General features: G+C 36.7%; 5 protein-coding genes and 1 non-coding gene across 9 annotated transcripts; 3 read left to right on the top strand and 3 right to left on the bottom strand.

The window, feature by feature from the left end:
* Window positions 1-3,400, top strand: LOC104758282 (telomere repeat-binding factor 1). Of its 3 annotated transcripts, none has more exons than XM_010481117.2 (7): window positions 1-357; window positions 775-960; window positions 1,077-1,312; window positions 1,728-1,812; window positions 2,377-2,460; window positions 2,616-2,975; window positions 3,073-3,400. In XM_010481117.2, exons 2-7 carry the CDS (start codon window positions 811-813, stop codon window positions 3,085-3,087), a joined length of 930 nt encoding a protein of 309 aa, XP_010479419.2. In that variant the 5' UTR covers window positions 1-357; window positions 775-810; the 3' UTR covers window positions 3,088-3,400. The 3 variants fall into 3 exon arrangements, with proteins under 3 accessions (XP_010479419.2, XP_010479420.2, XP_010479421.2); XM_010481118.2 differs by having other exon boundaries at window positions 104-403; XM_010481119.3 differs by having other exon boundaries at window positions 203-630.
* A 70-nt stretch (window positions 3,401-3,470) lies between these two features.
* Window positions 3,471-6,045, bottom strand: LOC104758283 (mitotic checkpoint protein BUB3.2). The gene is made up of 10 exons (XM_087494401.1): window positions 5,849-6,045; window positions 5,610-5,740; window positions 5,356-5,438; window positions 4,946-5,212; window positions 4,737-4,812; window positions 4,481-4,561; window positions 4,130-4,208; window positions 3,936-4,036; window positions 3,714-3,777; window positions 3,471-3,667 (listed from the first exon to the last, which is right to left on the bottom strand). Exons 1-10 carry the CDS (start codon window positions 5,960-5,962, stop codon window positions 3,590-3,592), a joined length of 1,074 nt encoding a protein of 357 aa, XP_087350527.1. The 5' UTR covers window positions 5,963-6,045; the 3' UTR covers window positions 3,471-3,589.
* A 1,102-nt stretch (window positions 6,046-7,147) lies between these two features.
* LOC104759895 (uncharacterized) lies at window positions 7,148-10,611 on the top strand. The gene is made up of 2 exons (XM_087496936.1): window positions 7,148-8,696; window positions 9,373-10,611. The coding sequence occupies exons 1-2, from the start codon at window positions 7,260-7,262 to the stop codon at window positions 10,555-10,557; spliced, it is 2,622 nt and encodes an 873-aa protein (XP_087353062.1). The 5' UTR covers window positions 7,148-7,259; the 3' UTR covers window positions 10,558-10,611.
* Window positions 10,612-10,785: 174 nt separating this feature from the next.
* On the bottom strand, window positions 10,786-14,894 carry LOC104758284 (QWRF motif-containing protein 2). The gene is made up of 6 exons (XM_010481121.3): window positions 13,033-14,894; window positions 12,563-12,682; window positions 11,789-11,905; window positions 11,603-11,692; window positions 11,346-11,453; window positions 10,786-11,227 (listed from the first exon to the last, which is right to left on the bottom strand). Exons 1-6 carry the CDS (start codon window positions 14,500-14,502, stop codon window positions 11,147-11,149), a joined length of 1,986 nt encoding a protein of 661 aa, XP_010479423.1. The 5' UTR covers window positions 14,503-14,894; the 3' UTR covers window positions 10,786-11,146.
* A 6,178-nt stretch (window positions 14,895-21,072) lies between these two features.
* Window positions 21,073-22,874, bottom strand: LOC104758285 (FAD-linked sulfhydryl oxidase ERV1). 2 transcript variants are annotated; one of them, XM_010481122.3, is made up of 6 exons: window positions 22,611-22,874; window positions 22,154-22,231; window positions 21,760-21,807; window positions 21,505-21,569; window positions 21,349-21,426; window positions 21,073-21,245 (listed from the first exon to the last, which is right to left on the bottom strand). In XM_010481122.3, the coding sequence occupies exons 1-6, from the start codon at window positions 22,815-22,817 to the stop codon at window positions 21,140-21,142; spliced, it is 582 nt and encodes a 193-aa protein (XP_010479424.1). In that variant the 5' UTR covers window positions 22,818-22,874; the 3' UTR covers window positions 21,073-21,139. The 2 variants fall into 2 exon arrangements, with proteins under 2 accessions (XP_010479424.1, XP_087350105.1); XM_087493979.1 differs by lacking the exon at window positions 21,760-21,807.
* Window positions 22,875-22,957: 83 nt separating this feature from the next.
* Window positions 22,958-23,029, top strand: TRNAC-GCA (transfer RNA cysteine (anticodon GCA)). Its single transcript has one exon. It is a non-coding gene; the product is annotated as a tRNA-Cys (tRNA).
* The last annotated feature ends 5 nt before the right edge of the window (window positions 23,030-23,034 follow it).

Here is a 23,034-nt window from a genome sequence, read left to right as displayed (position 1 = left end):
GTAACAAATAAATCAAACTGTTCATGTAAATATGACTGAACAAGGTGTTACTTTTGAATTTTGATGAATAAAGTTCATGATTAATCAAAACAATAATACTACTTAAGAAGAAAATAATAATTAGTGTAATTAAATAAGCTTGTTGTAATAAATAAGGAAACGTGTTGAAAAGGCCGTTTAAAAAACGCGTTTTGAAGCTTAATTGGTGGTCTAAGCGGTTTGCCCCCATCAGAATTTGACGGAGGTCCGTTATCCTTTCTACTCGCAATTAACCCTAACTTTTTCTTTCTTATGCTTCTCAGGAGAAAGAACGAAGCGTCTCGAAATCTGAATCCAGAGATAATAAAAACGAAATTGGTATTGTCGAAGATCGATTCTTCCTAATAAAAATCTCATCTTTCTGGTGAATTCATCTGTTTCTTGTTTCTCGATTGTTGGGCATGAGATTAGGTTTCCATTCTCAAAGTAGCAATTTTTCTAGGGTTTGAGTTCGGCGTCTTTCCAGTGATGTGAAGAAGTTTTTGGAGATTGCTATTGCGTCGTAGTTTCTGAGTTACTGATGCGGTTTAGTTTGATATCTACCTGTTAGGGTTTCCAAGGAACAGAGGATTAGGGTTTTACTGAGATTAGGTGAATCTACTTTTGGAGTCTTAATTTATTAGTTTATGGTTGTGTAAAGAGAATGAATTGTGGGTTTACAATTGAAGAAACCATTTTTTATGGTAGCAATTTTTGTTCCTGATTGGTTTCGTGACGTATGGATTTTTGTTGCAGAACGGACTTGCTCCGTAGTTGCATTTAGAAACCGGGATGGGTGCTCCTAAGCAGAAATGGACACAAGAAGAAGAATCAGCTTTAAAGTCTGGCGTTATAAAGCATGGACCTGGTAAATGGCGCACAATTCTCAAAGATCCTGAATTTAGCGGAGTCTTGTACCTGCGTTCCAATGTAGATCTCAAGGTCATGATTGTTTCTTATCCTTTGTTTCAACTCTACGATGCTGCTGTGTTTTGTTTGTGATTTGTATATGAGTCTTTATCTGATTTGGGTTTGGTTTGTGTGTTGTATTGGGACAGGACAAATGGAGAAACATGAGTGTCATGGCGAATGGGTGGGGATCGCGCGAAAAATCTAGGTTAGCAGTTAAAAGGACGCTCTCCCTTCCTAGACAGGAAGAGAACTCACTAGCCTTAACCCCTTCTTTGCAAAGTGATGAAGAAATGGTGGATGCAAAGCATTATTCAACTACTGGCTCCTCTGCATTGCAAGTGCAAGTTTCTTCTACTCCTGCTCCAAGGAGACCTAATGTAAGGTTAGAAATATGTCTATTTTGCTTCTTGTATTGAAGAGGAGTTTGCTTTGTTGTTTATCTCCGGGTGGTATTTATTTCTGACGTTGGATCAACCTCAAAACGTATGGTTTGCTGTCACTTTTTTTTTTTTTCTGTGGAGTCGATAAGTGTTGCATCACATTTATGTGATATAGGTTTGTTTTCACACCTACTCTAACCTCTGATTAAATTGTCTTCTCTGGTTTAGTACCTTTATCCTCCTCTTTCAGCTTTTTTACCGTTAGCATACGAGCTGTTTGCTCCATCTTATTGATGTGGCTTTAATATTTCGATCTTTTGATGAGGATTTAAGTGTGTAAATTCCCACTTATGTAGATGTTTGTATCATTTGAATCTATTGTTACACACAAATTGTAACTTTTTAAAAACGTTGCAGGTTGGATAGCCTTATAATGGAGGCAATAGCTACCATAAAGGAGCCTGGTGGCTGTAATAAAACAACAATTGGTGCTTACATTGAGGTATTCATTTTTCATAAAAAAATATGTATTGTAAATTGTTCCTTGCAGTTAAATTGCATCGTCCTACATTTCAACTGATGATCCTCAGTGGGTTGATATGTTGTCGTCAACTTAGCAATTGTGAAGTCATTGCGGATGAAAACCAAAATATAGCCGTTGATTGTGTCAAATAGAATAATATTCTTCAATGTAAGCAATGCATGGGGTCAGTGTTACTGAAAGGCAATGGGTGACATCTTTATCTGCTCCACTCCTGAATAGACGAACGTGCATTGAATATTCTGACTCAAATTAAGCTGAAATGTCTAGGAATATTTCTGTAATTACTAGATTTATTTTGATGGCATCTACTTATGTCTAGGTATTTATTGGAATATCATAAGGGTAGATTTTGTATTTATTTCAGAAACATGTTGGGCATTACTTGCTTTCTCTAATTATTTGATTAAAGCATGGGAACTTGAACTCTCCATGTACATTACTGATCTTTGTTTAAGTTCCTTGTAAAAGACTGATTTAGAGAATTAAGTGTACCCGTTTTCCTTTTATTCGCTTGTTGTATAGGATCAATATCATGCTCCACCAGACTTCAAACGGTTGTTGTCTACCAAGCTAAGGTACTTGACAGCTTGCGGTAAACTTGTGAAGGTAAAATCTAATACATTTATCTAATGCATTTGCTGCATTGCAGGATCATGTGCATATATTTGTCTAATGCATTGCAGGATCATGGTCTTTTGAATAATAAATATGCTTGCTTCATGGTTGTTAGTAGAACATTGATCCGGGTTTCCCTTTTACAGGTTAAGCGCAAGTATAGAATTCCAAACTCCACTCCGTTGTCGTCCCACAAGAAAAAAGGTCTAGGGATGTTTGCAGGAAGACAGAGGACGTCTTCTTTGCATTCACCCAAAACAGACAGAGATGAAACGATTTTTCAGACAAGGTCACAGGTTGATGCAGAGTTAGCCAGAATGAAGAGTATGAACGTACATGAGGCAGCAGCAGTTGCAGCACAGGCAGTTGCAGAGGCAGAAGCTGCCATGGCAGAGGCTGAGGAAGCTGCAAAGGAAGCAGAGGCAGCAGAAGCGGAAGCAGAAGCAGCCCAAGCTTTCGCTGAAGAAGCTTCAAAGACATTGAAAGGAAGAAACAACTGCAAAGTGGTAAAAAATCCCGTTCTTTTATTACAACACCTGAAATCTGTGACAGAGAAATACTTTGCAAATCTAAAATGCTTGTTTTGAAAATGTGATTCGACAGATGATCCGTGCTTGAGATGATGGAAAACGAAGAAGAAGAAGAAGAAGAAGAAGAAGAAGAAGAAGAAGAAGAAGAAGAAGCTAAAGGTGAAGAGAGAGAGAGTAGAGAGTGGCCTAGTGTTTGTGTTGATGATCCTCTCGTCTTGGGAAGTCTTTTTAGTAGTAAGCAATTAGTATGTATGTGTCTGTTCCTTGTTTCTTCACAGTTGACCCACTTTTGTATCCCTTCGTTTGGATTTGTAAACTTTTCAAATTTGCAATTCTTAGGAATTTCATGTACATATCAGAGAATCTTTTCCAAGTCAATTATATTTTTGCTCTTACGTCCATTGTGAATTACAACTTAGCTCTAACTTCTAAACCAATACACAAAACCCAAATAAAAAAAGCAAACAGAGATTGGAGGGAAATCAGAGAGTAATTGGACTTTACTCAAAACCAAAGGAACACAATCTCAGTTACTAAAGCCATTGCAATGGTCACACACTTCATTCACTTTACAGCTAATAAAAGATCTTTCAACTCACTATAAAAAGTGCTACAACCTTCTTTGGGCAACCACAGTAGCAACAATACCACACACAAGTCGACTTACTCTGCTCATTCCATTGTTCCCGACTATACCGCACGATTAGGGTATACTTTGGGTTTCGGTTTCACTTCGATTTCATTAACACTTCGAACAAAGATTGTGTCTGGTTCATGCCTACAAAAGCACAACACTCAGTATCAGTTTAAAGCGAGATCAATCCAAAAGCAAACACAATAATATATCTCTAAAATGCTATCCGTGAGTCTAAAGGCAAGGTATTCAAAAACTTATAAGGTTTTATAACGACAAAGATTAAAGAGTGAAATTCTTACGGTTTGTCTCCCTCTTCAAACGTGTAACTAGAAGCAATAGCCAGTAATCCACCATCTCGGCTGAATGAAAGCGCTGCAATACTTGTTGGATACTTGGAGTACTGCAAACAAAAAGGAGCAAATTGATGCTGTGTCTCACTTACCAAGAAAACATTGAAAGATACAAATATCAAAAGCTCTTGTGATTGCTAAACCTGATATAGCCTCTTCTTGTTGTTACCATCCCAAATGTTGACGAAACCATCACATCCTCCGGAAGCAAAAGTACCATAACTACATTTATAAACCCTCAGGTTATTAGAAGCGATAGAGTTGGGCGATCGGGACAGATAACTTGAAGTTTCAAATTTTCTACATATGTCCATATAAATAAAGTATCCCAGAACATACTTTTACAGAATTTGTTTTCGAATGAACTAGTAGTTTTAACAAGTTCTGCTCTTCATCTAATAAACTGTAACTTTAGGCCAAATTCTGTAAGAACTAGTTGAATCAATCAAAATGCTGAAAGGTAACAATCAGGTTTCTTTTAAGATAAGACTTACATCGGATGGAAAGCAATCGCATTTACAGGGTAGACAATGTCCCTACCATCCTCTGATTTCCGGTGACATTTGAAAGCATATCTGACATGTTCAAATACAGTTAATGAGACTAAAAATATACATGTAAAGGCATATTCTACCAAAGAAAGACCAACAAATAAACAAGAAGTCATAGACTACCATAGTAAGTCAAAAACAGGTAAGAGGAAACACATTAGGGACATGACAGGTAAGAGGAAACACATTAGGGACATACTTTTTAGCTTGAGCAGCCTCTGACAGATCAAAAAACTCCATTGAAACCCTGCCTTCAACAGAGCTAAGGGCATATCCTGTAAAGTATAATTGAAATCAAAAGTGTGGAAGAGGAAATCAAGGCTACTGAGTATACACTTGGCACAGAACAAAAGCAAATTTGACTGTTGAAAAAAAAAATCACAGAATAGGAACTATCAGCCATTTAACCTGATCCATTGGGATAACAACGAACGCATCTTGTCTGGTATTTAAGAGAGGACTCTCTTCTTTGCTCAGGCTGGGACATATTTCTGAGATCATAAATGTTGACATGCCTTCCTGCTGTTGCCACTACCAAACGATTTCCAACTAGAGAAAGAGAGTTAACACGCTCAGGTTGCTGATATGTACCAATCTGTGTGCGCTCCATCCCACTTGCACCTCTTGGATCCCAACATTTAATTGTTTTATCCCAACTTCCAGTGATCACTTGCCCTATAACGTGACGTAAACAAAGTGCTCAAGTAAAAATTAACAATTAACAGAATGAATTTTTTATCTAGCCATCAAAAGCATCTAAGTATCAACAAGGTAAGAGTTCACTTAATCATCAAGAACATCATGACCACTTTACCAACCTGCAGCATAAGAATACTCAACACATCGCACTGGTTTATCATGCGTCCCCAAGACGTCCTCTTTGCCAGCATTAAAGTCAATTCTGAAGTACAACAAGAGAAACCCAATTATTCTAAAATCCACAAAACATTTCCACTTAATCCCAATTTAGGAATTTTCCTAAACACGATTGTACTCTCTCTCTCTCTCTCTCTCTACATCACAAGTTTCACTATTTCTCAATTAAAATAGGAAGAGAACAAATTAAACATACCTTCTAACTTTATAATCGGCGCAAACACTGAATCCAGAAGAATCATCATGGAAGCAGCAATCAAGTACCGCTCCACCATGCTTGAACTCCCCTCTCAGCAAATCAGCGTTCGCGTCATATAATCTTACACTCTGCGAATCCAAAATAACAATAAAAATCAAAGGATCAGATTAAACACAGATCAGACTTCAAAAGAGTATATAAGTTCAATGCTTCAGAAATTAGGGATTTAGACTAACCTTATCCCATGAAGAGACTAGTAAATGATCGCTGCTATTGGAAAATCGAAGATTAGAAATCCCATCTGACGGCGGATTCGAGAGCTCGCGACCAATGGCCGGCACCATAGTCATCCTCAAGAACACGAATTTTTAGGGTTTATGCTTAAGAGAGAGAGGGAAGGGAGATTTGAAGAAAATGATTGTTTGAATTTCAAATTCTTTCCCAAATTGAATCTATGATCTATACAGTTTTTGTTGGGCCGTGAATTAGGCCCATTTACTGCATCCTAATGGGCTTTCAAATAGGCTACGTTCAGTCTTTCGAATACACCCGAACATTTATGCGTATTTTTATTATTATAAACTTCATGAATATAAAAAACTTATACTAATACATTGGAATTGTGAAATAATGATTATTTAGTTTAGAAATTGTTTCAAGATACTAAACGAATTGAATTGACTAAAAAGTGAATTCTCTTGGATGATGTGTTTGATCGGACCTAACGACATATGTCAGAGATAGCCTAATCTGGCCACATCAAGTCTACAGAAACACGTCGGTATTATAAGAAAAATCTGGTATAAGTTTTGGCTTATCACGTACTAGTGTCTAGTACTACTAGACTACTAGTCTTCTTCTACTTGCTTATTTCACTAGTAAGATATATCTCCGAACGAATGGTAGAGAATTTGCCATTTGTCCCAGGAACGACGCCACGCCACAACACCCACACCTACAAATAATCTTCTTTTTTTTTAAAATGGTAATGTTGTTTTTAAGAAAAAAAAATATTACCTTGGCTCCTTTCCATTATGTATGTAATTAATAGATTTATAAATTTTTTTGTTGATAAAATTGAAGTTTATCAATTAATGAAATTTACAGGAAATAATATTAATGATGGAGAAAAAATATGATATTTAATTAAAGAAAAAGATAAACAAATGAGACGTGTACGCGTCTGATTCAATGAGTACACCCACACATAATATATAAGATTTTTTTTTTTTTTTTGGCAGTGAATAGCAATTAACCTAATAAGTAGGTTTTATTAGGGTTAACTTAACCTCTTCTTAACAAGTGTCGTTTTTTTTTTCTTTCTCACTCTCACTATATGGAAATTTTAAAAATTTACTTTTATTTTTTTTACTTTTCCTTTTCTCCATATACTGGAATTTACACTAAAAGATTAGAGATTAAGCTAATGGAGAATATATCCCGGGATTATATTTTCCTTTTTTACTAATAAACCCCTTTTTCAATTGTTATCACAACAGTGAACAAAGAGTTTACCGACTTAAAAACTATATATGTGTCCACACAGACACATAAAACATTATCTTTCTTTTTGCTAATCACTCCCAAGTTTCTTAGGGTTTTTAATCAAAAAGAAAAGAAAAAACTTCTGAAACGTATCGGAGAAGTATGGATCTTAAAACAACGCTTGATCAGTGTCCGCCGTTGAGAAAGCAACTCACCTCTCTGAAACACAGATTCTTACAGCCACTCAATCAAGACGATTTGACGACAAGTTACGAACGACGACCAAAGCGAAAGTTTTCTTCTCTTCCTCTTGGTGATGATGACGGCCAAAAAGATCCTTCTTCTTGGAAACGCATACGCTTTACACTCCGACGAGAGAAGGAAGACGACGCCGTTTTCGTCGAGTCTCCTAGGGTTAAAAGTAGTCAATTGACGATACGACAGCGTTCTACTAGTGACGACTCGCCTGATACGATGAAACACAGAGTCGAAGAAGCAGAAGAAGAAGGGTTTACAAGCGATGCTGTTTTCTATAAGCCTTGGTTTGATAATTTACGATTGAAACGACAGCGTTTGGGTGAAGATCAAGATCCTTCTTCTTGTTCTCCGTCTGTAGATGACATCGCTGCTCTCACTCTCATCCAGTTTTCCCGTGATAATCGGCAATCGAAAACACAAACCCTAGTACCTCAACCGCAAACGCAGACGCAGACGCGAACGCAGACGCAAACGCAGACGCAGACGCAGTCGCAGACGCAAACGCAAACGCAAACTCAACAGCAGACGGCAGTGAAGTCTGATTTGTTCGAGTGTACCGTATGTGGAAAAGGGTTTACTACCTATCAAGCTTTAGGTGGTCACAAGGCTAGCCACAGGGTTAAACCGCCACTGACGCTTGTTGAAAACGCAGGAGCAGACGGTGGAGATAAAACGCGGACAAAGATGTTGGCCCCTTCTGGGAAGATCCACAAGTGTTCTATATGTCATGTTGTGTTCCCGACGGGACAAGCACTAGGTGGACACAAACGCCGTCACTACGAAGGCGTTCTCGGCGGTCACAAGTTGAGTCCCGATAGTAATGCGAGCAGCCTTGTAACAAAAGTGTTGGATCCAGAACAGAGTTTAAGTGTGAGTGAAAACGTTCTTCTCAGTGGTCACAAACGTAATCAGGACGAGGTTGTTCACAAGTTGAGTCCCGATAGTAATGGGAGCCTTGTTACAAAAGTGTTGAGTCCAGAACTGAGTGAAAACGTTCTTCTCAGTGGTCACAAACTCAGTCAGGAAGAGGTTGTTCCCAGTGTAGACAAGTGGAGTCTCAGTGATGCGAGTGTTGCAAAAAATTTGGTGAATCTAGAGCTAAGTCTCGGGGAGAGTAATGGTCTACTCGGGGGTCAGAAACGTAGTCAGGAGGATGAGGAGGTTGTTCTTGGAGAAAACAAGTGGAGTCCTAGTTGTAATGGGAGTGGTGTAACAAATGTGTCAGAACCAGAGCAGACCCAAAGGAGATTGATAGATCTTAATAGCCTTCCGTCACCGGAGTTTGATGAATCTGGAGTCAGAGATGTCGAGGAAGTTGATAGTGCAATCATGTTAGCGAACTAAAGCCTTGTCAAGAAAATGTTTTTATTTCAATTCTGTTATAAGGATCAAGGTTCTTACTTTGTGTTGTTATAATTCTGCACATGTTCATTCATCCGGTTTATTAAACAAATTCATATTAATGTAGTTTAACTAACCAAGATTCTGTGTTGAGTGATTTGAGTTTGCTACATCTTCGAGAACACACAAACAAAAAAACACAGACACTTAATTGGGGGCCTTTTAGATTAAAGAAATCTTTAAAAATTAAAACTTTATAAGAGGTTAATGCTTAAAAACAGAGTATGTTAAACAGAGTATAACAAACCTATGATGTTAAATTGTAACGCCAGAAAGCATTAGTTACAAAGTTTGTACTTCATTAAAAAAAAAAAAAAAAGGAAAAGTCAGTCGGGAGAAAAAGAAAAAGAAAAAAAAAAAATGTAAAATAAAAAATTGACTTTTATGTAATTAAGGAAAACTACTCCAGTCAAGAAATAGAAATCGAACTAACCTAAAGATATTCTGAGACCTCCAGCAACAAAAAAACCTAACCGACTATAAAACTAGTATATATATCTGAGTGATCCGTCAAGGAAACAGTCAGTACTCAATTCTATATCTCTTTAGTAATTCAACTCTGGTTTGTTTACAAAGTCTCTCTCAAGTTTTCGTAGTCACCAAGAAAAAAAAGTAGGGTTTTTTTTTTGTATCTGATAGATATCGGAAGAGAATAGGTATGGCTATCTCAACGCACTTGAAACAGATCTTAACGAAGGTGAATCAAGTTTCACCGTCGATGTCTGTGGCCGATCTGAAGAAAAAACTAGAACTTTGGATGCAAGAAAACAAAGACGGTTTACTAGTCGACGACGATGTTTTCGTTGAGAGCTTTTTGGAAACGATCGAACGTAATTGTTCTGCAACTGGTGATCAAGATCCGAATTCGGAACGCAGAGTCATAAAAGCGATAGAACACAGATTCTTAGAAGGAGTAGGAGGAGGAGAAGAAGATAGTAGTGAGCGGACTCAAAGACAGCGGTTTGGTTACGACGGCGTTTCGACTGAGACGGGTTTGGATAGTAGTGAGCGGACTCAAAGACAGCGGTTTGGTGATGATGAAGATTGTTTCTCGGAACAGAGTTCATCCTTCTTGGAAACTAACCCGCGAGAAGGAGAAAGACAAGGAGGGTTTGCTAACAACGATGCTTTCCTTGAGCTTTTGGTTGAAAATATTGAGCGATCAAGACGAGGTCAAAAGCGTTCTTCTTCTTCTGATGATGATGATGTTAAAGATCCTTCTTCCTCTTCTTCTCTGTCTGAAGATGAAATCGCTGCTCTCTTTCACAAACGGCATTCACCAACACAACCTGAAACGCAACCCCAACTGAAACAGAAACGGCAGATGCTGAACAAGTCTGATGCGTACAAGTGCAGTGTCTGTGGAAAAGAGTTTACTACATTCCAAGCTTTAGGTGGTCACAAGGCTGGCCACAGGATTAAGCCGCTTCTTGTTGAAGGTGGAGAAAAAACGAGGCAAAAGTTGTTGGCACCATCTGGTAAAATCCACAAGTGTTCTATTTGTCATAGAGTGTTTCCCACGGGACAATCCCTCGGTGGACACAAACGCCTTCATTACGAAGGCGCTCTCGGAGGTCACAAAGACAGCATGGACGTGGAGGCCGTTTCCCAAGGAGACAAGTTGAGTCCTGGAGGTAATGTTGGTGTTGTAACACATGTACCTGACCCAAAGCAGAGCCTAGAGGGACTGATAGATACGAACAGAGTGCTGTCGCCAGGAGACGTTGAGAGTGCAAACGAGCTTCGACAAGAAGAAGGAAGTACCAATGCTAACAGGATTCAGTTTTTTAACTTTTTTTGAACTGTTTACCAATTCTAGATTAGTTTTTTTTTTGTTCTTTGATAAAATTCTTGACTAAGGTTACTTTATGTTATCTCATACCCCTGATGTGGGACTGTTTTGAACTCTTACTAGTGTTATAAAACTTTTTGGAGGTTCCCCACAAAAGCAAAAGGAACTATCAGAGTTGAGGTGAGAGTGTCCTCTTTTTAACAACTAGAAACGAGTCAATGACAAGACATCTTAATATGAAAGAACGGCAACAAGTCTAGAACTAGAAAAAGAAGACAATCAGTAATTCATCAGATCATACATTACTACATCTTTATATGTACACAAGCGAAAGAACCATTAGAAACACTTCTGTATACAAAAACTAAGCTTACTTACTTTTAGAGGAATTACCTGCAATCTTACCAAAAAAAACAAACGTAGAACTAAAAGAGCAAGAGAGGGAGAGATGATAATCCGCGAATCTCACCTTGATCTTGGTTTGAAAACGATAAGGTCGGGATTCGTGGAAGGATAAGGCCCGTGTTAGCAACTCTGTTCTTGGTGAGTAGTGTAGTCAAAAAGAACAAATCTGTTCTCTTGAGGAATATCAGTTTTTCTACAGTTGTGAAGTCAAGCTGCTTGTGATTGGTATCCGACTTAGTTGTATTACGTGCGTTTTCATGCTACAATCCGTAACCTGGTTATTGCGTTTACACCAAAGCGATGTCAGAAATGAGTAGAGACATCGCAAAGTAATCCAAACCCGAAAACAAGAAACCAATTATAAAGAGAAATGAAGATAAAGACCCCTTTACCTGCATAGCTGCTACTCTTGATAAGCAATCTTGACATCTTTCAAGCAAAACCTTTTCCTTAGCAGTTACATTCACAGTTTCGACCATTACAGAATTCATCTCATCCACCTAAACGGACATAAATGAGTTTAAACCATAAAAACAAGGGTTGTGATAGAATAGCTCAATATAGGTAACACTTCAGACCCAAAAGGTTCAATAGACTCAAAAGATGTGTTTTAACTTCGAAAAACCTGAGAGAGACAGAGCATTTATACCTTCAATGTCAGTGAGAATATGGAAGATGACATAGCTTGCATTACATCGACAGCTGAACTAACAGCATGCTTGAGGTCTTGGATATCAACCTAAACAATTCAAGGAGCATAGTAATTTTTTTAATAACCTAAAGTTTTTAGATTAGGCAATCATCATATCAGGGTTTATAACGCAAAATTACTAACCACGGTTTTTCCAACTATTGGTAGACGAAGCGTGCTGGCTTTCAAGGATTCGGTTGCTCCTGACAAAGAACTTGAATGATCTCTATCCAGAAGAGACCATTCTTCTAGAAAACCCATCTACAGTTAAATACACACAGAAAACACGTTTAGTAATTTACTAATACAAAAAAACCACATTCATAATCTCTTTTATATTTTCTTATCTGCCTCTCCTGTAGGGATTTACTATCAGTTTTCATTTCAAAATAAATAAAATCTCATGTTTCTTATGATGATTCCTTGTCAAAGATTCAAGATACTGTATTGTGGAATGATTCTAAGTAAGTAAGTATACCAACTTCTAAAGGTAGATATAAAAATCTACCTACCATACATAAATACTTAATTAGAGTCCAAACGTTTTTGCTAAACACGTTACAGGACAGATACCATTGCAAAACTTTATTTTCTTCTTACGGAAAGAAGGAATCACTAAGCTAAATTCCATAGAATAACTGTCTTATTTCTCAAAAATAGAAGACAAAAGAAAACGTCTGAACTGGGAATTGGCCCTTTTAAAGTAAGAAATCGTAAGATACCATTCTACATAATTGAGTTAAATCCAAAACTTTATTTTCTTATTTCGGAAAGACGGAACCACTAAGCTAAATTCCATAGAATAACTGTCTTATTCTTAAAAATAGAAGAAAAAAGAAACGTCTTAATTGGGACATTGGTGGATTGGCCCTTTTAAAGTAAGAAATCGTAAGAACTTAAAAGAGATCAAATTCTTACCTGTCCCCTCAGAATAGAAGCCAGTTTCAATTTTTGCCTTAGCAAAAGCAACTTGATTCGTTTTAAAGTGACACTGTGCCGCAGTTCTGAGATTGATACCCATGCATTCCACAGGTTTTTCTGGCAAAGAGAAAAAACAAGAGAGTAAATTTACATTTTCTGGCAAAGAGAAACCGGTAGATATAAAGATTTAGTTATACTCAAAACCATGTTCTTGAAATATTAAAAAAGAAAATACACCCTCATTATTTTTTTCTATGCAGAAAAATTGACTACTCTTTCACTGTATTAGTTCAGTAAGATTTTAAAACTCATGGTTTTCAAGATCCTACATATAGCTGAACAAATCATACCTTTTCTAAATCTACTGCAGTGGCTAAAAGTATTTACATCCCAGAAGGGGAACAAATCCATAACAGTCAAGGTATTGACCACAAAAGGTAATGAAAAACTCAAGAGTTAAGCCATACCTCTGCATTCAATCTTTGAACCATAACAGTAGAGTCTGCCCTCGCATTGACAAACCGCCACTGTAGGTATCGGTTATACAGAAGCCTCAACAAATGTGCATCCATAACACGATCTTCCCCAATTTTCCCTCTCCTAATGTCAGCAGAGAAACTAAGAATCGAAGGCGTGTTGTTGCGGTTATAAGCGTTCATTTGATCAGAAACACCATTTCTCACTCGAGAAGGACTAGAAAGTGCCCTAGCTGGAGATGATGTAGTAGTCGCCCAAAGCTTACTTGGTGAGGCAGAGCGAATAGCAGAACCTCTTATAGGGGAAGCCATACCACGAGGAGATGATAAAGGAACAGCATCACTAGAAAACCGTTTCGAAAGACCAAATTTTGATGATATACTACTTGCTTTCAAACCCGGACTAGAGGATAAAGGGGAGCCAGGATCCTGCAACCGCCTTAACCGGCTATTAGTCTCTTGCCAGAACCTAGCAGAAGCCATAATATTGCGAGGCAAGCTCTTAGATTTAGAGATTTCCCCATTAACACCAGAGCCACATTCCTGAACACCATTAGTGCTACCAGAAGAAACACTATCAGTATCAGAAGCAGTGAAGTCGCAGGAAACACTAGACGTCAGACCATTGGTAGGTCTTCTCTGGCTATCATCTCCAGTTTCCAAATACTCATCCCTACCTCCCAAATCTAAACTCACAGAAACCCTAGGGCTCTCATCAATCATAGAATTATGCAACATTGACCTCCCAACAAACCCAGATCCAAGCTTTCCTCTATCACTGCCACAATCTAAGCTTCTAGAAAGCGAATTCGGCACAACAGATTCAGAATCCCCTCTCCGAGAAGCTCCAGGCCACCGTTGCTGGTCCACAGGCTTTGAGTTCTCTCTCTGATCTCGAACCGGCGTCGATCTCCGCCGCTCAGGAGTAGGTTTCCGGTGAGAAACCGGCGTAGAAGTAGTAGTCTCTTTCTTTTTACTAATCGGAAGAGAAAAGGCTTCACCTTGAAACGAAACAGACAAACTCCTAGTGGAAGTGATAAGCATCTTCGTAGCCGCCGACATTTCACTACCTACAGCGACGGGAGCCGGAGAGGGTCGACGACGGTCCACGGATTGAGACCGTTTAGGTAACAAAGACGGCGTTTTGACGGAGTTAGAAGCGGAATTCGTGGTGGAGCGAGAGAGTAAAGGCGACGGAGATGGGTACCGCTTACTTGTTCTGAGCACTGCAGAGGAAGAAGAAGAGGAGGAAGAGGATGTGGTGGTGGTGGTGGTGGTGGTGGTAGTGGTTGTGGTGTTGGAAGAGACAGAGTGAGAAGGAGAAGGAGATAAGTAGCGAGAAGGGACTTGTTTGCCTCTGGGTCGTCTCTGTACGCCATTGTTGGTAACGGGTTGAGGTTTATCTTGTCGATCTCGAGGTGGGTTTCGTTGGTCAGTGGTTGAAATCGCTGCAGCCACCATTCTCGTCGGAAAAAACTATTCCTTTGTTTTTTTTCTTCCGTAGTGATCCTCACATTGCATTCAAGAGATTTGTGTGTTCTTCCTCCAAAACACTGACCCCAAAGATGAAAAATTTCAGGGATTTTTGGGTACCAAATCGAAGAAGGATTTTGGGATTTGCTTTTTTTTTTTTTTTGCTTCACAGCCGAAGGAGACGAGAGAGAGAGAGAGATGGGGAGATGTGGGGAGAAATTGCAAGTGGGGTTTGTGAATTTGGAGTTTCCTGAGAAACTTTTTTGTTTTGTTTTTGTTTTTGTTTATGAGTGTCTGAGAGAGAGCTTTCTCCTTAGTATATGTTTAATATTATTAATTTTTTTGCTTTTTCAGAGGTTTACATCAACTTTAAAAGCTTCGTTTTGCCCTAAAACTATATATGTTTAAATTCTAATTAATCATTTGTTTTGGTTTTTGGATGTTTATTCTTAATCTTCTTTATTTAACTTTTTTTTTTTTTGGAAGATCAGAAGTTTAATAGTATCGTTTTTGTGGTATTTTCTACTTTCTAGTTCCCACAGTAAGATATGATTCTTTTTTATTAAAAAAAATCTCTCTTATCCCTTTCAAGTTTGAAGCACTTAACAAAACTAGCCATGATTTTGTATGAACTAACTTTTTAAATATGAAATGTTTGTATGTATTTAGGTAGAAATAATGGCATGAATAAATCAAGAATTTTTATACATATGGAGAATCCAATGCAAAATTGAAACTATTCTCTGAAAATAGTTATATGAACTCAAAAAGTTTTAGTTAGTTAAGTTTCAGTATTGTCAGAAATCTGTGTGATCTCACATGCCATTAGCTATAAGCCTATAACTAACCATAATTCAAAAAAAAACTTGGAATTTGAGTAGAGATTTTTCCTCTTCCAGCTATCGTGGTTTGTTTTATGACAAAAAAATCCATCTATATAGTTTTTTAAAAAATCCACTTATAATTCGTTATATGTTGCTTATTTGATATTTATAATATCATGTTGTTGAGATTAATTTAATCATCAAAAACCGTTTAATTGAAAATATGGGTTTTATTTATCTTTATGCTTTATGAAAAGTTGATTTGAATATTTGCATGTGCTCAAATTGATACTTTTCTTAGAATTGTCACTGGGGATTACTTTTGGCTCTCTTTTACTTAAGAGAGCATTCCTTGGCTTTCAAAGTTTGTTAATTCACCGCTAAATATCTCTATCTTAAGTCTTAACCGATAAATATATACACAAACTAATATAAGCAAAAAAAAAAAACATAGATGAAACAAAAAAAATAAAAATAAGAGAGAGATATAAATAAGTGAATGAATAATGATAATTTACTAATTTCTAGAATATGAACCATGAAAGCTGACAATCAAATACGTCGTCGGCAACTCGGCATTATCCAATTCTTACGTTTCAAATATAATAACGATTTATCCCCTCAAATATATATGCCTAATGAGAAATTTGAGTTTTTTCTTCTGTATGAAAAAAACAGTATGTATTTATACGCATTTGTAGAGACATTGATGTGTACATATTATGATTTAGATCCATATCGAATTCTAACTTTTTTTTTATTAAAAAAAATCCACTAAAATAAGAAATACGTCTACTCTTGAGTCTTGATTGGTTTGGTCGTCTACGGTCAAGATATAGTCAACTAAATAGAAAAAGGATAAGAGTCAATTGACTCAATTTACTTAATTCCAATTTTTTCTTGAAGGAAGAAACTTCATACTAGTATGTATGTATGTGTGTGAGAGAGAGATAAATAAATAGTAGTATTTCAAACTACAAGCAAAGTAATGTATTGTGCAATTGGTATTAAGGAAATACTAATTGAAAATCAAAGAGATGTAATGTCACTTTTAGCTTCCATTAATATTTTTCTTGCTTTGGAGTGAGTATTAGTTAGTCCATTTTTAGTCATTTTTGCTTAGAGTCAAAGCTTTCTTAAACAACTCTCTTAATTTATTGATAACCTAGTTTATTATAATTTATCTAATGTTCATTTCTTGACATCATATTTACAATTATTAATAGCTTTCTTATATATATATATATATAATTCTAAATATGTTAACAACAAAATAACTAATTCAATAAAATGGTGACTTGTTTATAAGAACAACACTTGTTATTCGACTAAGTGGTAATACTTTATATATAGATATATGTAAATGACAATGGTAATAATATTATATTGTAGTATTAAACTTTAAAATCATTTATTCAAAATTTTATAATTATTTTCTTAATTTGTATTTCTAATTTTTTATCTTATGAATAGAGACAATAATTTCACCCAATATAATTGTTTTGGAGATTGAATTTACATTATGATATTGGTATTGATTGGTAAACATACACAAAGTATTACAAGTGGTACCGCTATGATTTTTTACCAATCACAAAAACTTTACCAAAATCTTTATTAAAAACTTTACTCTCAGCTTTTTTGTACAACTTTCACGTACAGCTCTTCCTTACAATTTTGCACTATTCCATAAAAGCTTACAGCTTCAGCTTACAGCTTTTCTGTACAGTTTTGGCTACATTACCAATCAGATCCATTATAGTATATGATATATTAATACTAGAAATAATTTATTTCAGCCAATATAAGTTTATTTTTCCAAAAAGTACTTACCTCAATCGATTCGAAAACAGAATACGGACGGCACATCCCCTAAAACTCCGGGATTGTGTTCATCTTGTATACGTGAACGAAGAAGATTTTTGTATTGTATCAAAATATAATTTCGTAATCTGTATTGTGATCAATCAATCTTAAAACTAAATATTATGGTTAAACCACTAAACCGAAAATGTCGAATAAGGTGAGGGGATGGCATCTCTTTGATTGTTATTAATTGGAAAAAGGGAAAAGGCCTTTAAGTAAGACCCATCTCTCTCTCACACACAAACACAAAACACTCTCTAACTACTTTGACAACTTCATTACACTAAAAAAGCAATAGCGTACAGTGCAATGATTTTCTTTTTATTTGCATTGAGTTTTCATTTCTTTTTTTCTTTTCTATAACTCACCTAAGCACACTATAAGATTTGAACATAACTTATTAAACGGTGATAGTGATAATACAAATCATTAAACTATATACGTTCTATCAACTTTTTTTGTTGAAATGTGGATGAAACAATTTCTCAGGACAAAAGTTATATGCATGTCTAGTTCTAATCCCTAAAATATTAGACCAAAAATCTAGTGCCAACAAATGCCAATAATTGTTTGCATTTTGTGAGAACTTCATCAAAATATCCAAATTGTAACATTTTTTTCTAAATTATTTCCATCAATAGACAAGTCAATCCAAATTTTAGCAGTTTTTCTCTTTTTTTTTTTAGTTATATTGAAGAGTTTTAAAACCACCATAAAGCATTTAGCTTAAAAGTAGTTTAGTTTTGAAAGTACCTTAAATCATTTAGCTTTAAAGTTGTTTAACTTATTATATATCTATAACCCATATGATCACGATGCAAACTAGACGATACGTTAGATGTCATTGTTGGGGTACTTGTAGTTGAAATTATAAAAGAGATCTTTATAAATTCTTAACGTTAGGTCTGATATATAACTACACGCATGTACTGTGGTAGGTTTTTGGTTGCCTTTTTATTAATAAGCTTGTTAAGCCCCATATCTACTTGTAAATTGTAATAAACTTTTTTAAAAAACGAAGTCACTTATGGATTTAATATTAAATTGTTTATCAGCCAAGTTTCTTAAGATCATGTGACTTGAAGCATACTCCATATATTATTGACTAATCATTTTATATATTCAGTTGAGAGACCAATATTAGTTAGCCAACTTTGAAAGTAATTAAAATATTAAAAACCCTTTTTGACAAACAAGTAGTAAAGTAACAATTATAGATTTTAATATTGGGTCACCTTTCTGCTTTCCAGACTTAGAACAATCCTTTCCACTTAATCCCAACACATTCTTCTTCGAAAAAGCTTTTTTCAAAGGATCTTCACTTTATTTATAGATAATGTGTATTGTTTCTGTAATAATTATACTCACTGTATACAACATTCCACTATATTATGAATAGTCTCGAACAAGCTTAGTTGCTTTAATAAGTGTGTAATGGTGAGAAATACAAATTTTTAGTTAATCCCCAAATAGAATATTCTCTATATTATATTAGAAGCATAGTTCTTGAGAACTCAATATTTACTCGATTATTTATGGGGTTTGCACAAAACATGATACACATGGAGAGCTGGTGTAAAAATATTTTAAAATTGTCCATCGTAATTAAGTAATTATGTAGTACAGTAGTAGTATTATATTTATCTAATTATGCGTGCCCTTGAATCAAACTTAAGATGTGATTTTAAGTACTTGATTTTTAGTTGTTCCCAAGTTTCTTAGAGGTAACGTTTCATCACATATATGCCACAAGAAAAAGTATGGAAGGAAGAAGAATAAAAAATATAACTAAAGAAGAAATTTTAGCACGAGCTAAATTTGATGGTAAATGCATAACCAACAACAACCCATACACATTTAGACTTATCAAAAATTCAGTTATTGGGTTATACATTACTTAAGAATTGGTAATTATTGTTTTAACGATTAATTTCAGTTATTCCGTCAAATCATTTTTAATGTAATCGACACATTTTTGTAATTATTTAACTTAACTAAATGTTAAATAATTCACCAGTTACCACTTAATAGTTAATACTATCAATTATCAGTCGAACATCTCTATCTAACAACTTTTGTTTCCTCCATTTTTTCGAGTCTTTATTTACTTGAAATTTCTTAGAAAAGGATTGTAAATAGTTAAAAGATACTCTCTTTTTTTTCTTTTTTCTTTCTGTTGTAAATTTCATAAATTATATATTATCAAGGTCAATATAGATAACGAGAGTCTGGAAAAAGCAGAGTTCGCCCTAATATTTTTTCTCCCTCAGACACTATTCTCAAGGCGCCGCTACCAACTCTTCTCCCCGACGCCGGTAGAGCTCCGGCTCACTGGCGTCGGGTTCTACCTCTTCTGGCAAGCTCTACAATCCTCTACTGCATCGTTTTCTCCTTTGTTTCTTGGTCTCTTGTTTTCCCCGGAGTTCCCTCGAGATTCTGGATCTCAACTCCGAGCATGCTTCAGCTTCGTTCTCCCCTCCCCCTGCCTCAGTTTCTGGTGAATCGTCTCGATGTGCCTACGCCTTCGTGGTCCCAGCCACGAGATGTTCCCTCTAAGTCCCCTGAACGCCCCAATTGCCTTGATTCCCGCCGATCTTATCGCCTCTTAAAACTGTCAACCGCAACAACTCTCCGCTCCTTGGAAGTTTTTCCCCTCACCAAGTGGTTTGCTTGGCTGCAGCTGGACGGGAGCTCTGTTTTGACACTGGAGCCGATGAAGACTTTGACGGTGAAATCTACATCCTTGGCGCTCCCTAGCATAACATTGATTCCGCTCTCCAGGTTCGACTTTCACTCTTTACCCAATTTCCTGGCCTCTAGGATATCTTGGTTAGTTGCGTTGCCCCTGAACTGGAATATGCGTAGATCCGCTAAAGCTGTTTTGAACCCAACCCGTCTAGACCTCTGTGTCACCTGGTTGCTTGGTTGTACTCGACAAGAAGGTTCTGAATGTAAAGTCTGCATCCTCAGAACCGGTTGTGATAAATTTACTTCAAGCTCAAAATCTTTAGAATCGAGTTTCTCTACTTGGTCAAGTCGGGGTCCCCTCGGTAGTAGAGTCTCGGTTTCTTTTGATTGGCTTGACATCTATTTGTGTCGAGGAAAGTTGATTACTTTGGTATGGAGGACTGCATTGCAGAGCTATGTTCTTAACCCTGAACCATCTCTCTGGCGATTTATGCTGCTTGCATCTGTTGATCCTATTTGCCGCATATCACCAAACCCTCAACTCCTTCAGCCTCAGTGTATAACTAGGCTTAAACTCGGCACTATGGTTCCACCTCTGCGGAGTGGGGATTACCGCTGTTTAGCCAGTTTGTTCTCTCCATTATTTCCTTGTTCCAAGCTCTCCAATTTGCATACCATCTACTTGTTGAAGTTCCCTCATTTAGGTTTGAAGAATAGGGGCATTATGATCACCATTCCAAGGAGTAGTGGTTACCCCAACCTCTTCAAGCTTCCCCCTCTCAACCTTAAAACCGCAACCACTTTTACAGTGATCGGTAATCAGAGCATTCACAACCCTGCTCACACCTTAGACAAAGCACTACTTCGTGTAGACTTTCTCATTTCGATGAGATCCTCAGCTTTGACTGCTTCATCGCCACCCAGTCTTCAAATCAAGACAGTGGCCACCTTCTCTTCCAATGACTTGTTCATGGAAGCTGCATGGATATTTCTTGACCTCACATGCTCCAGCTTGCTATTCAGCACTTGGTCCATAGCTCTCAAGATCCTTATATCTTTGCTACTATCTATCCTTGTACTATCGTTGTCTTTAAATTTGGGGTATGCCCTCTACTGTTGTTTAAGCTATTTCTACCTGCTTTGTATGTTACTTTCTAGTTAATGGAATGGAAGCACATGGTTGTTCAAAAAAAAAAAATATATATTATCAAGGTCAATACAAATATAAGTAGTTAATAAAAATGGGTCTAAAAGTCCATTGAAGTGCCATGGAGATCACAACTTTTCTGCTCACACTCTAACTTGCCCCATCTTGCATCCACTCTCTCGCAAGGGAACACCAATTTCCCCAAACTGCAAAACCAATTTTAGAATCACATTGCTTTGGGATATGCAAGAATGCACCCACAATAATTAACCTCGGTACATTTAGCATTAACCTTCTTTACAGTGTTACCTTCTATTTACGGTGTTGTGTACATGGCAAAGCCACTGCGAGAACTCCTCCTGAGATCCAGCTTGTGCGGGATTTGATCTTTTATGAACATAACCGAGAGAATGAGTGATCAAAATCAACTACAGTAAGTTGCAATGAGCTAAGAGATAGCATTACCTTAGGATTTCTTTGAAGTGATCCGCACATTCTCTACAAGGGTACATTCGAGAGAGTATCGACATCTACAGAAAAAGAGGTGGTTCATTATTAGCTTTCACAGGAAAAACACTTCGAGACTGCAAGTTCTTGAGAATGAATGATCGAAAAAGTTAAGACTTGATAGACTTTTTGAAGTTTCAAGTTCAACTTCATCTAATAAAGTAACGCCTACAAAGTAAATAAGCTAATAGACTAGGGCAGGAAGAGTTGTACCAGTTCTTTAACATCCTTCTTTTGTTGCCTTGTTGGCTTTTCTGGATACTGATGGGAAAAATAGAAACATCTGATTCAGAATACATACTCTAGTTTAACCAATTCACAAACATCTACTTAAAAAACTGCTAGAGGTCTCATCAAGGTAATGAGATAGAAGTATGAAATGAAAAAAAAATTGAACTAAAATCATTTGTTTTACTCTGTAAAACCAGCAAACCTAAAGCAAGAACCAAAAGTGAATCAAAGAGCAATCGCCCAAAGACTTTGCCAATAAACAATCAATCAAAACACAAAAGAACCTCTAAGTCAGTTTATCATCCCTCCTGAACCACGGGTGTTCAAGGGAAGTGTAAAATACGACTAATTTGAGAAAAAGAAAGCAAGACTCAACCTGCGCAGCAAGAGTGTGCAAAAATGTCCATGTAGCTCTCCCAAGATCCTCTTTAGTCACAGGACCTATAGACTTTTCCTGAAAAGAACATGAAATAAGTTTGGTGTTTCGTATCAACAAAATCTATTGCTGTATGGATAGGTCGCATAACACTGACCAAATTCTTATCAATGAGAGGCTTAAAGGTGAAAATTAACCTTAAACTTCGATACAAGATATACATACAGCCTATTAATTTCATGGCTAGTTACCAGTAGTAATTTACTTACAGACACAGTAGAGACCCGCTATGAACTAAATTTCAATCAAGAGAGACGATTTCTAAACCAGAAAAGGTAGAAAGGGTTTATTGGGGAATTTCATCGAACACATTGGTGATCATAATATGCAGATGAAAGGTTTTGAAAGATAGGAACGCAAACTCGGAATAATTGATGAAACCCGAATAAATTTGTACCTTGAAAGGGAGTTTCTGAAGACTAGAGGAACTGTTGGTTGCGATTGGTGGAGAAGAAGAAGTGTCCAAGGAGATGATTGGGTTTTGGACTGTGGATGACGAAGGACGACTATTTTGGATGCCGATGAAATTGGACAGGTGAGTTTGGACGCAGTTTGATAGTTTCTCGAAGGTCTGGAGAAGAGGCTGCCATGGATTCTCACCCATTTTGCTTCTTTTGTTTGTCTGAGAATTTTTTACTAAAGAGACAAAGAACTGTGTTCAAATTGTTCGCAAGTGTTTGTTTTATTGCTTTTTGTTTTGTCTGAATAGGAATATAAATATTAGAAAGAGCAAATAAGTCAATTGGGTCCATAGCTCAGTGGTAGAGCAATTGACTGCAGATCAATAGGTCACCGGTTCGAACCCGGTTGGACCCTTCTTC

The sequence above is a fragment of the Camelina sativa genome, chromosome 17, assembly GCF_030686135.1.
Source record: "Camelina sativa cultivar CO46 ecotype springtype chromosome 17, ASM3068613v1".
In the NCBI taxonomy this organism is placed as follows: domain Eukaryota; kingdom Viridiplantae; phylum Streptophyta; class Magnoliopsida; order Brassicales; family Brassicaceae; genus Camelina; species Camelina sativa.
Note: the sequence above shows the minus strand (reverse complement) of the source record. Positions and strands in the feature narration are given on the sequence as shown.

What these genes read in the sequence shown, in the direction of transcription:
- LOC104758284 (XM_010481121.3), bottom strand. Translation starts at nt 14,502, where the DNA reads ATGGTGGCTGCAGCGATTTCAACCACTGACCAACGAAACCCACCTCGA. An exon ending in TTCAAAGATTGAATGCAGAG is followed by an intron (nt 12,683 to 13,032) that starts GTATGGCTTAAC and finishes TCTCTTTGCCAG; the next exon opens with AAAAACCTGTGGAATGCATG. An exon ending in TATTCTCACTGACATTGAAG is followed by an intron (nt 11,454 to 11,602) that starts GTATAAATGCTC and finishes ATGTCCGTTTAG; the next exon opens with GTGGATGAGATGAATTCTGT.
- LOC104758285 (XM_010481122.3), bottom strand. Translation starts at nt 22,817, where the DNA reads ATGGGTGAGAATCCATGGCAGCCTCTTCTCCAGACCTTCGAGAAACTA. An exon ending in TTCAGAAACTCCCTTTCAAG is followed by an intron (nt 22,232 to 22,610) that starts GTACAAATTTAT and finishes TGTTCTTTTCAG; the next exon opens with GAAAAGTCTATAGGTCCTGT. An exon ending in CACTTCAAAGAAATCCTAAG is followed by an intron (nt 21,427 to 21,504) that starts GTAATGCTATCT and finishes TGTTCATAAAAG; the next exon opens with ATCAAATCCCGCACAAGCTG.
- LOC104758282 (XM_010481117.2), top strand. Translation starts at nt 811, where the DNA reads ATGGGTGCTCCTAAGCAGAAATGGACACAAGAAGAAGAATCAGCTTTA. An exon ending in GTTCCAATGTAGATCTCAAG is followed by an intron (nt 961 to 1,076) that starts GTCATGATTGTT and finishes GTATTGGGACAG; the next exon opens with GACAAATGGAGAAACATGAG. An exon ending in CAATTGGTGCTTACATTGAG is followed by an intron (nt 1,813 to 2,376) that starts GTATTCATTTTT and finishes CTTGTTGTATAG; the next exon opens with GATCAATATCATGCTCCACC.
- LOC104758283 (XM_087494401.1), bottom strand. Translation starts at nt 5,962, where the DNA reads ATGACTATGGTGCCGGCCATTGGTCGCGAGCTCTCGAATCCGCCGTCA. An exon ending in TTGTTATCCCAATGGATCAG is followed by an intron (nt 4,813 to 4,945) that starts GTTAAATGGCTG and finishes TATACTTTACAG; the next exon opens with GATATGCCCTTAGCTCTGTT. An exon ending in ACAAGAAGAGGCTATATCAG is followed by an intron (nt 4,037 to 4,129) that starts GTTTAGCAATCA and finishes TTTTGTTTGCAG; the next exon opens with TACTCCAAGTATCCAACAAG.
- LOC104759895 (XM_087496936.1), top strand. Translation starts at nt 7,260, where the DNA reads ATGGATCTTAAAACAACGCTTGATCAGTGTCCGCCGTTGAGAAAGCAA. An exon ending in GTGCAATCATGTTAGCGAAC is followed by an intron (nt 8,697 to 9,372) that starts TAAAGCCTTGTC and finishes AAAAAAAAGTAG; the next exon opens with GGTTTTTTTTTTGTATCTGA.